The 13,164-nt window shown below is 35.4% G+C and overlaps 1 protein-coding gene across 1 annotated transcript in view; it reads right to left on the reverse strand.

Annotated features, from left to right (window-relative positions):
- The window catches only part of Pigk (phosphatidylinositol glycan anchor biosynthesis class K), a 122,506-nt gene extending 113,218 nt beyond the window's left edge, over positions 1–9,288 (reverse strand). The window contains exons 1-2 of the mRNA XM_027935160.2: positions 9,182–9,288; positions 3,855–3,908 (exon numbers count right to left, since the gene is read on the reverse strand). Coding sequence (XP_027790961.1) covers positions 3,855–3,908; positions 9,182–9,274 — 147 coding nt within the window. The 5' untranslated portion in view covers positions 9,275–9,288. The remainder of the gene's footprint in view (positions 1–3,854; positions 3,909–9,181) is intronic.
- Positions 9,289–13,164: the final 3,876 nt, after the last annotated feature.

Raw genomic sequence — 13,164 nt, forward strand, 5'->3', positions numbered from 1 at the left:
ATGCAAGTATGCAAAAATATGTACTGAAGGCTTTTCACTATAACATTGCCTGTACTAGCAAAACTAAAAACCAAAGAGCTGGAAAACAAATTACTGTCCAAAAAAAGCTAGCAAAAAAAGATCCACAGGTTCCCTTATTGAAGCAGAAAAAATATATAAAACAATTTACATCTGAATTAATCATAATAAAAACCAATATTTTCATTGCATTTTATGCATACACAAAAGCTTTTTGCATCTATTATACTGTCTAATAAGCAGAAACCTAAAAAACTACCCTCTTTTTCACATCCAATTTATTAGACAGAAAATTAAGATGGGAAAATGGAAAGGACCAGGAAAATACTAACTAATATAAATTGTCAAATATTCACTGAATGGAATTTTTTTAAAAGCAAGGGCATATGGTAATGTCATTTAGAAGACCAGTAGTTTTTTTATAAAGAGAGGACAGATGGGCACGGTGACACATGCAGTTCAGGAGGCTGAGGCAGGAGGCTCACAAGTTCAAAGTCAGCCTTAGCAATTTAGTGAGACCCTAAGCAATTTAACAACACCCTGGGTCAAATTAAAAATTTTTAAAAAGGGCTAGGGATGTGGCTCAGTGGTTAAGCACCTCTGGGTTCAAGCCTCTATACCCAAAATAAAAGAGAGGGAGAGAGAAAGAAAGAAGTGTAGATACAAACATGATTGTACACACTGGAAATTTCTGAAAGGATATACAAGAAACAATTTATAGTGATTACCACTAGAAAATAAAAATGAGGGTCAAAAGGGGTGAAATAATTTTTCAGTTTATACCCTTTCTCACTATACTCTTTCTTCCCATGAATATGGATTATCTTTACAATATTTCTTTTAAAACAGAGTCAGAAATGTTTATGCAAAACAAATTAGAAACCAAAATGAAATCCAACTTTCCTTCTATCTCCCTCTTGTGGCAAAAGTTCCCTCAGTTATTTTACAAGAGTAAAATCTGATCATTGAACCAATACTAACTTCCAATTAATCCAAACTGGGGGGGGGGGGGGGGGGGTAGATTTTTTTTAAAACTATAAACAATGTAACATTGAAAGAATTCATTTTTAGTACTTTCAGTTGGTCCTGTTCACATTTCATAACTTTCCATTTAAGAAAGTTCAATTTATTAAAGTTTCACTATACAGTATTAAGTCTAATGTATAAAATACTGGACAAAATATGAAAACTGAAGTTGTCATGAATTTATACAAATGTCTCTTTTTTTACCCTCTATTCTTCATCTGGAACCCAAGTTACTAAAACTCAAAAGGGACTTGCTTAGAGGGTACCCAAGTGAGGACAGCTTTAATGTAGTAGTAATGTAAGCTAAGCTAATAGGCTCTTAGTTCTAAAAAAGAAGGAATTTGGCAACTGATAGACATTCCCTCTTCTTAGATTTCCTTATAGACTTGTAATAGAAGAGCCCTGATTTTCCGGTAGAACAAATTTATCCTTTCAGTTTGGTAGACCATGTCCTGGCTCCTAATAATTTTCCTCATTTTTTAAGTAGTTATTGAAAACCTCTCTCCTTGTCTCAAGCAGCTTTATTGAAAACCTCTCTCCTTGTCTCAAGCAGCTTTTGTTAAATTCCTTCATAAAATCTCCTATGAGGAATAAGAAGAATATGAGACCATGTTATACTATTCTATTTAATCAGAATAAAATTACAATTGATACGAATATGCATAGCAACCAGTAGATAATTACATACTTTTACAAAACAATTCTTAATAAACTTATAAGGTCTCAAACATTCAAACATTCTACTTTGGTGTTAGTAAAGTTAATTATAGTCTTTTATGTTTGTTCTGCATGTTAGCTGAATTCTTCTACCCACCTCCTTAAAACTCCCACTGCTCTTATAATCTGTGCTCCCATTTTCTTTCCTTTCCAGCATGAGTTAATGGCTCTGAGATGCTGTGCATTCTTTGTTCCCTTTTTCATAAAAATCAGCTTTCTTTCCTGCCTCTTTGAACTTACTCTTTACATTCTTTCTTCTAGTTCATTGCTATCATTTGAATGTGACATCCCAAGTTCATGTGTTACAAACTTAATACCCAATTTCATATGTTGATGATATTTGGAAGCCCTTCAGAGGTAATCAGAATTAAATAAGGTCATCAGGGTGGGAGCATCCCATCCAATGATGGCATCAGAGGAAGAGAGAGACCTGAGCTAGCAAATTCACCTTTCTCACCATGCAACACCCTTTGCCATGACATAATGCAGTAAGAAAGCCATTATCCAATACAGAGGAGATGCCAGGACCATGTTCTTGAACCTTCAAGTCTCAGAAATGTGAGCCAAATCAACCTTTATTCTCTATAAATTATCCAGTCTCTGCTATTTTTTATAGCAAAAGGGAATAGAGTAGGATAACCTTTTTATATCTTTTTTCATTAAGTCAAACTTATTCTATCTTCTAATCATGTAAATGTCATTAAGTAAAACCTCACAAGTGAAACTATCATCCAAATATAAGAAAAGTAAAATTGATAACATGCATTCTGTTCAGGGAATGAAAAAATACAAATTTCTTAATCCAGATAAATTAAAAATGTTAATTCACACAAAGCAGAAATAAGGCAAAAGAAAAAAATAAGCCAATAAACAAATCTTAGTAAGAATCGAACCAATGCAAACTGAGACAAATTTAATTGTTACTCAGCAGCCAAAAAGAAACAAGTTAATGCACAGTTTACTTAGGTTTAGAAGAAAGGGCATAACCTTTCTGGAGACAATCATGTTCCACAACTTAGTATTTTTTGCCTAGGAATTTATCCTAAAGAGAAAATCAGTTAAGCTGTGCACAGTGGAGCACTCCCGTAATCCCAGCTATTTGGGAGGCTAAAGCAAGAGGATCACAAGTTCAAGGCCAGCATGGGCAACTTAGTGAGATCCTGTCTCAAAATTAAAAATAATAAGGGTTAGGGATGCAGCCTACTTGTACAGTGTTGCTAGGTTTAATCCATCAAAAAAGAGAAGAAGAAAAAAAGAGAAAAATCAATCAAGTTCACAAAAATGTATGTAAAACAAAAATATTCAACACAACTATGATTAAATAATGAAAATTTTAGCATCTAAATACTTATCTTCAGATAATGGTACATTCCTAACAGAAACAATACAGCCTATAGAAAGGATACATATCTGCATATCTACCAGCAGAGAAGGTATCCCAAAATAAGCTAAGGTACTGTAAAACAGCAGGTATTTTATAATCCCAGTTATATAAAATCTTGAATCTATTTTATGCTTTATATTTTTCTTCTTTAAATGGAGAGGGGGTTACCAAAATACTGACTCTGAAATATGTGAATTGAAGATATTTCCCCTCTCTTTTTTCCTTTAACTGAGGTAAAATTCACAACATAAAATTAATCTGTCTTCTTTTAAACCTTTCCGTATTATATTTTTGAAGTTTTTACAATTATCATTAACTGTTTTGTAAACAGAAAAAACAATTATAAAAATAAAACAGCATAAATAGAGCAACTATAAACTAATGTTAGACATAGAAGATATATCCACTCATTTCCAGCTTAAAATAATTCTACATTTTATAAAATGCTTCCTTTAACAATAGCAGCCCTAGTTTATTCTTATATTTATTTACAAATTACCGCCTAACAAGTAAATTTAGGGCAAGGAATATTATTAGAATAGTTTTAGTTGATGTGGTCAATTTAAAATATAACCAACTCAAAATAAAGAATTTCTTCTAAAAAAAAAAGAAAGAATAAATTTTATTTTCAAAAATTTGATGCATGCAAAATATTTCAGACACATAACTAATGTGAATGGCAAGGTATACAATTATAGAATATACTTACCAAAACAGCCCAGTTGTTTGTATGGCCACTTCTAAAGAATTGTTCTGCTTGATCCTATCAGTCAAAAACAGCAAAATGATTAAGAAAAAGCTCCAATTTTCCAGATAAAGACTGTTAATGGACAGTGAAGACTCATGGACTTTAATCAATATATGGAAGTTTCTGAAGATACTAGTGTTTGACCTTATGAACAAAATAAAGAACCAACTTAAATAGAAATTAGTACAAGATACTATATTGGGGGGGGGGGGGAAGCCCTAGTTTAAGATACTATGTGGAGGCTGGGAAGAATCCCTAGTTTAAAATACTATGGAAAAATAGCCTTGAACTAGAAATCTGGAGATCTAGATTTCAGTCTTGCTTGAGACTAATTAAGCAGAGTAACCTTAATTAAGATGCTTGACTCCTGGACTGAGTATATAGCTTAGTGGTAGAGTCCTTGCATACCATGTATCAGGTCCTTACATCCTCAGCATCACCAAACAAACAAACAAACAAAACACACACACACACACACACACAAAAGGCGGAGGAAGGGGGGGGGGAGGGGGAACCTCCCTTGATACTCACTCTCTTTCTATGTGAAATCAAAGGATGCCAACTCTATCACAGTGCCATTTTACTGGTCTATAAAGATATGTGTGCCTCTGCTTTAAAAAATTATTAATCATTATACAAATGAAAGTTTATTATAGAAATCACATTTTACTCTTTCCATACCTGAGAACTATTAGAGTGTTCTTTACAGAGAATATAGAATATCTGTTCAAAAGATTTTACAAGATTATCGTTCAAAACTGCAACCTCACCAGAAGGATCACTAGTTCAAGAGCAGCCCCAGCAACTTAAGGAGACCCTGATTCAAATTTAAAAAACAGAAAAGGCTGGGGATGTGGCTTAGGTGTAGAGCATCACTGGGTTCAATCCCCAGTTCTAAAAAAGAAAAACTGCAATTTCACCTCATCATTTTCTTTACCTTATTTTCCTCATTATTATATACCATTAATTCATTTACTATGCATACTATTATTTTCCCATAGGGTGTAAGCTCCAGTAGGTCAGATGCTTTAATTATTTTTCAAAAATTGGCACACAGTAAATTTTGAGTAATTTTTTACTTTTTTATTGGGGGAAGGGGCATGTAACTAGGGGTTGAACCTAGGGGGTGTTCTACCACTGAATTACATCTTTTTTTTTTTTTTTTTTTTTTTTTTTTTGGTGAGACAGGGTCTCACTAAATTGCCCTCTGGAGTAGCTCATATTATAGACATGTATCATCATACCAGGCTTTGAATAGATATCTTTTGAATGAATACATAGTACACAAGCCTTTACTGACAGTGAACAAAACAAGAATCCCCTAGAAAACTGAAACTACATGAATGATGGGTTCAGAATAAGAAACTATTACATAAAAGTTGTACCATAAAACTAAAAATTTCAAAATCTCCTTCTAGATTGTACTCTGATAATCTCTCCATTAAACTCATCACTCTGCAATGAAAATGTTTATGCCAAGAACTTCTCAAATATTAATATTTCACTTTTAGTAATATCATAGTTTTTAATCCCCATAAGAAAAAACTCCCTACTTCCCCAACCAAAACAATCACTACTCAAATTTCTCATAGAAGTCTTTTTAATAATTTAGTAATCATTGCTGTTCATTTATTAAAATCTCTGCAATTATGTTCACTCTTTAATATTGGTCACAATATTAAGTCAGACAGATGTGTTGATGCATCCATAAAAATTGCTGAATTTGGTGGGGCTGGGGCTAGGGCTCAGCAGTAGCACCCTGGCCTGGCGTGTGTGAGGCACTAGGTTTGATTCTCAGCACCATGTATAAATAAATAAAATAAGATCTATCAACAACTAAAATATATATATATATATTTTTTTTTAAAACGACTGAATTTTTGTTTTTGTTTTTGCTGGGGGATATTATTGTAGGACTATTTGTTTTTAAAATATTTTATCTCAAATGCAGCCAAATCTTCCTCATATGCTTTTAATTTTCCATTCGGTTTTTTAAAACTGTGAATGATTTCTCTCATGTCTTGATTCTACATATAACAATTCATATCTTTCCTGTCAAAACTTCATTCACTACCTATTCCTACTATGTGCTGGGCATTTTATTCAAACTCACCAATATATTCGATTGAACACATAGTCTAGCATACTGCCACGTACCATTTCACCCATCTGTTTCACCCATGAATGGCAATAGCGTTATTTAACTCACCAAATGCAGGAATAGCGATTAGAACATAATGCACAACAAATATTAGCTGTTTTAATTATGTGGCTAACAGAAAAATTTCAGGGAGAATAAAATAAAAAGTTCTACTCAAATATGTATGAGTAGAATATACAGTTTTTTCCTCCCCCTACAAACCCTTGTCTATACTATAGTTGTCTATACTATAGTTGCCCAGATGTTGAAGAAAGCAAAGTCCTATAGTGGATAAAGTATTGGCTTAGTAATTTGACGACCTCAGCTAAAATATGACTGGGTGAGATTGATGTAAGTCATTTAGCTCTTAAATGACTTTTCTGATGCAGAAAATGAGACTTGACCCAAAAAATCTCTAATGTACTTTTCAGCCCCAATATTCTTACTTCATTAAGACTTTAGTGAAAATTTTGAGGTGGGAACTCTAATTTTTTTTTTTAGACAATATAGTCATTATAAAGTTATTTAAACTATGTGTAGTTAATGAAGCACCTCATATGTTCCAGGTACCACATAATGTACAGTCTTAGGAAAATCACTAAAAAGCATGCTGTTTCTCTTAAGAATTCCAGCATTTAATAAGGAAGACAAGCATACAAACACATCACTTTACTATGCAACATTCATTTATTCATCACATTCATTGGACATCACGTACCAACCACTGCCCTGAGTGATTAGAATACTATAATGGGCAAAAATAGCCATAGTATTTGCCTTCAATAGGATAGCACATACTAAGCATAAATAAAAATGAACTATATATAACTCCTATAAAGCAAAGAAAATCTCTATAAAAAAAAGTATAACACGGGGACTTGGCAGAAAACATTTCCCTAAAGAAATGGCATTTGGGTTAATCAAAAGATGAAGAAAGGAGGGAAGACAATTCCAAACAGAGGAAATATGGACCAATGGCAGAAGAGAGCTAAAAGGTTTGAGAAACTGAAAGAAGTTTAGTATAACTAGAAATTTGAAAGGAAGAAACAGCAAAAGAATTCTAGATGTAAGCAGGGGGGTCTATGGGTATTGATGAAGATTTTTTTTAATCTGAATTATTTAAGATTTGTTCTTTACCTTTAGAATAGCAGAACAGCATTAATGGATATAACAATGACATTATCAGATGTGGATTTTAAAGTTATTCCAGCTGCAACTTGGAGAACAGATTGGAAAAAAGACTGACTCCTGACAAACCACTTTGGAAATTACTGTATCCTAAGTGAGAAGTATGAAATAACAATACAAAGAATGCATGGTTTGGGGGAATTGGCTCAAAAAAACAAAGGTCGAATGTTTTCTCTGATAGACACATGCTAATTCAAAATAAGGGGGGGGTGGGTAGGGAAGAATATAGAGTTACTTTGGATTCCATAGAAGGGAGTGAAGGGAAGGGAGGGTTTGTGGATAAGAAGGATAGGAGAATGAATCTGACATTATTACTCTATGTACATATATGACTAGATGGCTGGTGTTATTCTGCATCATGTACAACCAGAAGAATAAGAAATTATACTCCATTTATGTATGATGTGTCAAATGCATTCTATTGTCATGTATAACTAATTATAACAAATTTTAAAAGATAGAAAAAAAGAAGAAACAAGTAAAAAACACATAAAGAATACATGGGCTCTAATGGGTAACTATTATATTAGTTGAATGTACCAACTACAACAGTAAAGGGAAAAGTAAGAGACAGGGAAAGGTTCTACAGAGGTTGTTTTTACTGAAACTTAATAAAGGAACAGACAAAAGAAATTGGAGGTATAAAACCTGAAACTGTGAAAAAGCACAGCAACTGTGCAGCTACAAAAAACAACAATGGGGTCAGCCACAATGGCACACACCTGTAGTCCCAGGGACTCAGGAGGCTGATAGGGGAGGATCACAAATTGAAAACTAGCCTCAGCAACTTATGGAGACCCTGTCTCAAAGTTAAGAAAAAAAAAAAAAGGGTGGGGAGCGCTGGGAATGTAACTCAGTATTTAAGCTCCCCCGGTTCCGGGATAGAATCTAACTGAAAAAAAAAAAAAATGGGATTTAATGTAAAGGAGAACAGAAGCCTAAAGGAAACAAAATAAATTACAATAGTATAGACAAGAAACGACCATAGCCTGAATTACACCAGTGAAACTACAGAGGTAAAGTCACTTATAAGAGTTCAGAACACAAAATTTAGCGATAATTAGGACTCCCGGGTATCTAGTTTACCAGCAACACTTTTGGGCTACGAAATACAAGAGAAAAGAGATGTTTAGTTTTTCCTTGCCTGCCTTTCTAAAAGGAGGTGAGATAAAACTTTGGACACTGATTTCCAAACGTCTGCTGACTATCTGGGCCCCTTCATCAGCTGAATATGCAAATCTGAAAATGATGCTAGAGATCAAAATTATAGAACTGAAAAACCATCTGAGTACAGTGTTAGTAAACACATTAAAGAAGGGCGGGGAGGGGGGCGGCGCCTGGAAGGCTAGTATAAAAAAGAGTACCCATCTGACTGTTATCAAAAGAGCCTTGTAGCCGGGTGTGGTGGCGCAAACCTATAATCCCAGCGGGTCCGGAGGCTGAGGCAGGAGGGTCAAAAGTTCCAAGCCAGCCTCGGCAATTTAGCGAAGCTCTAAGCAACTTAGAGAGACCTTGTTTCAAAATTTAAAAAACAAAAAGGGATGTGGATGTGGCTCAGTGATTACGAGTCCCTGGTTCAATCCCTGGTCCAAAAAAAAAAAAGAAAAGAAAGAAAGGAAGAAAGAAAATCCTATTAAGTAGGAGGGAAGTAGGTACTGCACTCCGGTGTTGACATTCACCTGCCAGGAAAGACTGCACACACGTAGGAGTAAAGGCAAGTTCTCCTCTGTCTCCAAGGATTTGATTCCTTTCAATGGCCATTTTTAAAGACTAAAACTGACAGACACGATCCTGTCCGGTTCCCAGGGACACCCTCCCCACCCGCTAGCGCTGGTGAGGTTGAAGATTCCAGGAGGGAGGCTGCTGTCAAACTACTGTGTATAGGACATCTGCTACGCGCTCGCGGCCACTACACAGCCGTCCTCCTACGGCCAACTCATCAAAATAGCCCAATTCCTACCTCGAGCTGACTAGCTGCCAAGCTTCCGAAAAACAAGAGCAACAAGGTGGCCAGGGCAGCCGCCAGCCGGCCGGGAAAGCAGGCGGCGGCCATGCTTGCCGGCTCCGCACTTCCCGTACCTGGAGGGGCGGGACGCGTGCCGTAAAGCAGCGCGGCGGGTGCGCCTGCGTTTTATTTGTTGCGACCTCCTGGAGACCCGCCCTCCGCCTGCTTTTAGGACTCAGCATTTTCAATCAAGTTTTCCCGGGAAATGAAGCGAGAATACTGGGGGATGCTGGGTTTTTAATCCTTAACTGCGTTTTCGATTTTTGTATTATAAAGTAGATGTAATATTTAAGGAAAAAAAAATGAAAGGGGAAAGAACCTATGAATCCACAAATTTTAAAAAGCGATTTCACTTTTTGCATAGTACTGCCAGTTCTTGAGAGTATATGAAGCAGGTTATGGTGGGAAGAACAAGTGTTTTGCCACAAAAGGTGATAAATTTCAAGGGGAGATATGGGTGAATGCTGCAATTCAGAGACTTGAGGCCTAATAGTAGAAGGATGTGAACATGTTTTGCTTCTTTAGTTAATTCTCTAATGTTAGAGCTAAAACCTATCTGAAAGCAACAAAGATCACATAGCTATGTGCCACCATTCTCTATATATACAGTTTTAAATTCTTGTAGTATGACCATGTTTACAAGATGCTTCATAGTCCTTACAATTTTAACATTTAATGGTAACATGAAATTCCATCCATTATTGACGCTTCAAATAAAGAAGGAATTGCCCCTCTATTGAGCAATACAGCTATTCTAAGTTTTACTGAGAAAATAATATTATATAAGGAATATTTTTTTACACTTGGCATTATATCTGTTGAGTTATTTTCTTTTTGTAATTTTCCTCGAATAGGAGTCGTGGGTCAAAATATTTAAAAATGTCTTTAACAAGTACTCAGATGTTGCTTTCCAAAGTATAAAAGCTTGCAATGCTATCAGAATACACAGGCTAACACCAAATTACACCATTTTTTCCTTTAAACTCCTTGATACAAAATGTTACCTCAAGGTTGTTTTACTTCTAATTCTTTGATTACTGTCAAGATCTTGTTATTGTTTCCAAACTATCTGTGTGTCCTCTGATATAAATTTTATGTAAAACATAAATGTCTTTATAAAGCAGTATCATTAACTCTTGCGTATTTTATGCTTTTGTTTTTCCCATTCCCTGTCTCTTTCCCTTTTGTTTCATTTGCTATTGTACTTTATGAGAGGCTTAATGCTAATTACTCAAATTTAGGTTTTATATTATATGAAGCCTAGAAAGTTAATACACTACCAAGAATGCCTTTCATTTACTCATTAATTCAACAAAAACTTATTGAATGATGATAATATACAAGCAAGAAATACTAGAACTTCTTGCACTAATGAACCTCACATTCCTGTAAGAAAAGCAGACAAAAAGAAAAATGAATACAATAAATTCACATAATGATACAAATAGGAGAAAGTGATAGAAAATGGAGAAAGGAGACACTCTTTCAGTGGTGTAGTCAGGAAAAAACTAAGGCAACTGTTTTAGTCAACTTTTTCTCTGGTATGACTAAAGATATGACCAGAGGAGGAAAAGTTTATTTGAGGGCTCATGGTTTCAGAGGTCTTAGTCCACAGAAGGCCAGCTCCATTCTTCAGTGCTTGGGGTGTGGCAGAGGAAAGCAGCTCACATCATGGTGACCAGAAGGCAGAGAGACTCCACTCAACAGATACAAATATATACCCAAAGCCACACTCTGATTCCCACCTCCTACAGCCACACTCTACCACTTCAGTTAATCCCTATAGGGGATTAAATCACTGATTGGATTAAGACTCTTACAACCCAATCATTTCTCTGAACTTTATCATTGTCTCACATGTAAGCTTTTGGGGGACACCTCACATCCAAACCATAACAGTAACATTTGATCCGAGACCCAAATGATGAGAAAGAGCTAGAAAGGCAAATCTCTGAAGGCAGCAGATTTCTAATGTTTAATTTCTTGTTTTCTTTTAATTTTGTGTTTAACTCTTAGTATCTGGAATATACTTTGGTCTGTGCTATAAGTTACTGGTGAATTATCTATTGCTATATACAGGCCACTCAGAACTTTGTGGCATGTCCTCAGAAACTCAGGGTGATGACCAGTACAGGGAGACGTGAGTTTATGGGGGCCAGAAGGCAGAGAGAGAGACTCTCTGCTATACCGACCGGGTACTACTTTTATCAAAATTGGCATCCAACAAAATTTTCTACATACTCCTTACCTTTCTTTTGTCTCATGGTACTCCTTTATTAAGTTCTATTAAGTATAGTATTTCTGGGTATTCTGTTTTCTTTCAATAAAACATGTCTATTTTGAGGCTATTTAGTTTTAAAAGTAATGGGTTTAGCACCTTAATCATTAGCTCTTGGATTAGAATATTCATTGTCATATTAAAAGAAGTAGATTTCTATTCCTCTCTCTTCTCCCCCCCCTCCCCATTTAAACTGTTTTTCAAGTACAGGCAACAGCCATCTTTACCCAGAAATGAAGGACATGTGAACAGTTGTAAACACATTCCCTATTAGAAATACTTTTTATCTATTAAAATATAATATTGTTTATAATTTGTTTGGTTAGAATTATTAGCCATAGTCTGTGTTTAGATAATTTGTTTGGTTAGAATTATTAGCCATAGTCTGGGTTTAGACTGGAATTCCATTCAGTTATTCATTAACTGAAATTATCCTGAAAGTGAATTAATTAAGCATTAATTTTATAACTGAAAGAGAAAATGGGCATCTTATTGATCAAAATTACACTAGGGGTTGGGGTTATGGCTCAGTGGTAGAGTGCTTGCCTAGCACATGTGAGGCACTGGGTTCAATCCTCAACACCACATAAAAATAAATAAATAAAATAAAGTCATTGTGTCCATCTACAACTAAAAGAAAAATATTTTAAAAAATTACACATAGATGCACACATTTCTAGCTTCTTTAATAAAAGTTTTATAGCTGAGCATTATAGTAAGTCACTCCACAAAGTCTGTCCAAGCTGTTTTTACTGATATTCTTCAATCAAATGATAACTAAGGTTGACCTTCCTAATTCCAAGATCCCTAGTGATCATAGATTATTCTTGCCTTCTTCTTTTACCTGTATGGCTTCCTTATCTTTCCTCCCCCACTCCCTTTCCTTTCTGCATCAAGAAAATTACTATGTTATTTTATTCATTCAACAGATACTCATGAAACACTGTTGTGATTTGGGTATGAGATGACCCCCCAAAAGCCCTGTACTAATGCAGGAGGTTAAATTATTAGATTATGATTAGCCAAAACCTAATCAATAGATTAATTCATTTGATGGATTACTAATTTGAATGGTCTAACTGGGTGGTAACTATAGGCAGGTTGGAGGAGGTGGGTCACTGAGGGTGTGCCTTGGGGATTATATCTTGCCCTCTGGCTCCTCCCCCTCTTTTTTGCTTCTCAGCTACCATGAGGTGAGCAGCTTTTCTCTACCATACCCTTTCACCTGTTATGCCTCACCTCAGGCCCAGAAAAATGGTATCAACCCACTATAGACTGAACCTCTGAAACCATAATCCAAAATAAACTTTTCCTCAGGTTTTTTGTCATATGAAGAAAAACTAACAAAAGCACCAGCTGTATACCAGGTGTTGTGCTAGGCACAGGCAACACATAAGAGCAGAGACTGAGCAAGTTCCTGTCCTGACAGAGTTTACAGCCTGGGGGAGCCAAACATTAAAAATAGAAGCATTTAAACAACTGTAAAATACTAGTAGGAAAGTTCCCAGTGGGAGATTCAACCATTTAAAGAAAATCCAGAGTAGGTTTCTCTGAGGAAATGAATTGAGCTGAAATTAACAAGTTACTGAGGCAAAGGAGGAGGACAGGGAAGAGATGACTGTAAAGCAGAGCAAACAATCCTTACAGATCCTTTGTGGAG

Source organism: Marmota flaviventris, chromosome 10, assembly GCF_047511675.1.
Source record: "Marmota flaviventris isolate mMarFla1 chromosome 10, mMarFla1.hap1, whole genome shotgun sequence".
Classification (NCBI taxonomy): domain Eukaryota; kingdom Metazoa; phylum Chordata; class Mammalia; order Rodentia; family Sciuridae; genus Marmota; species Marmota flaviventris.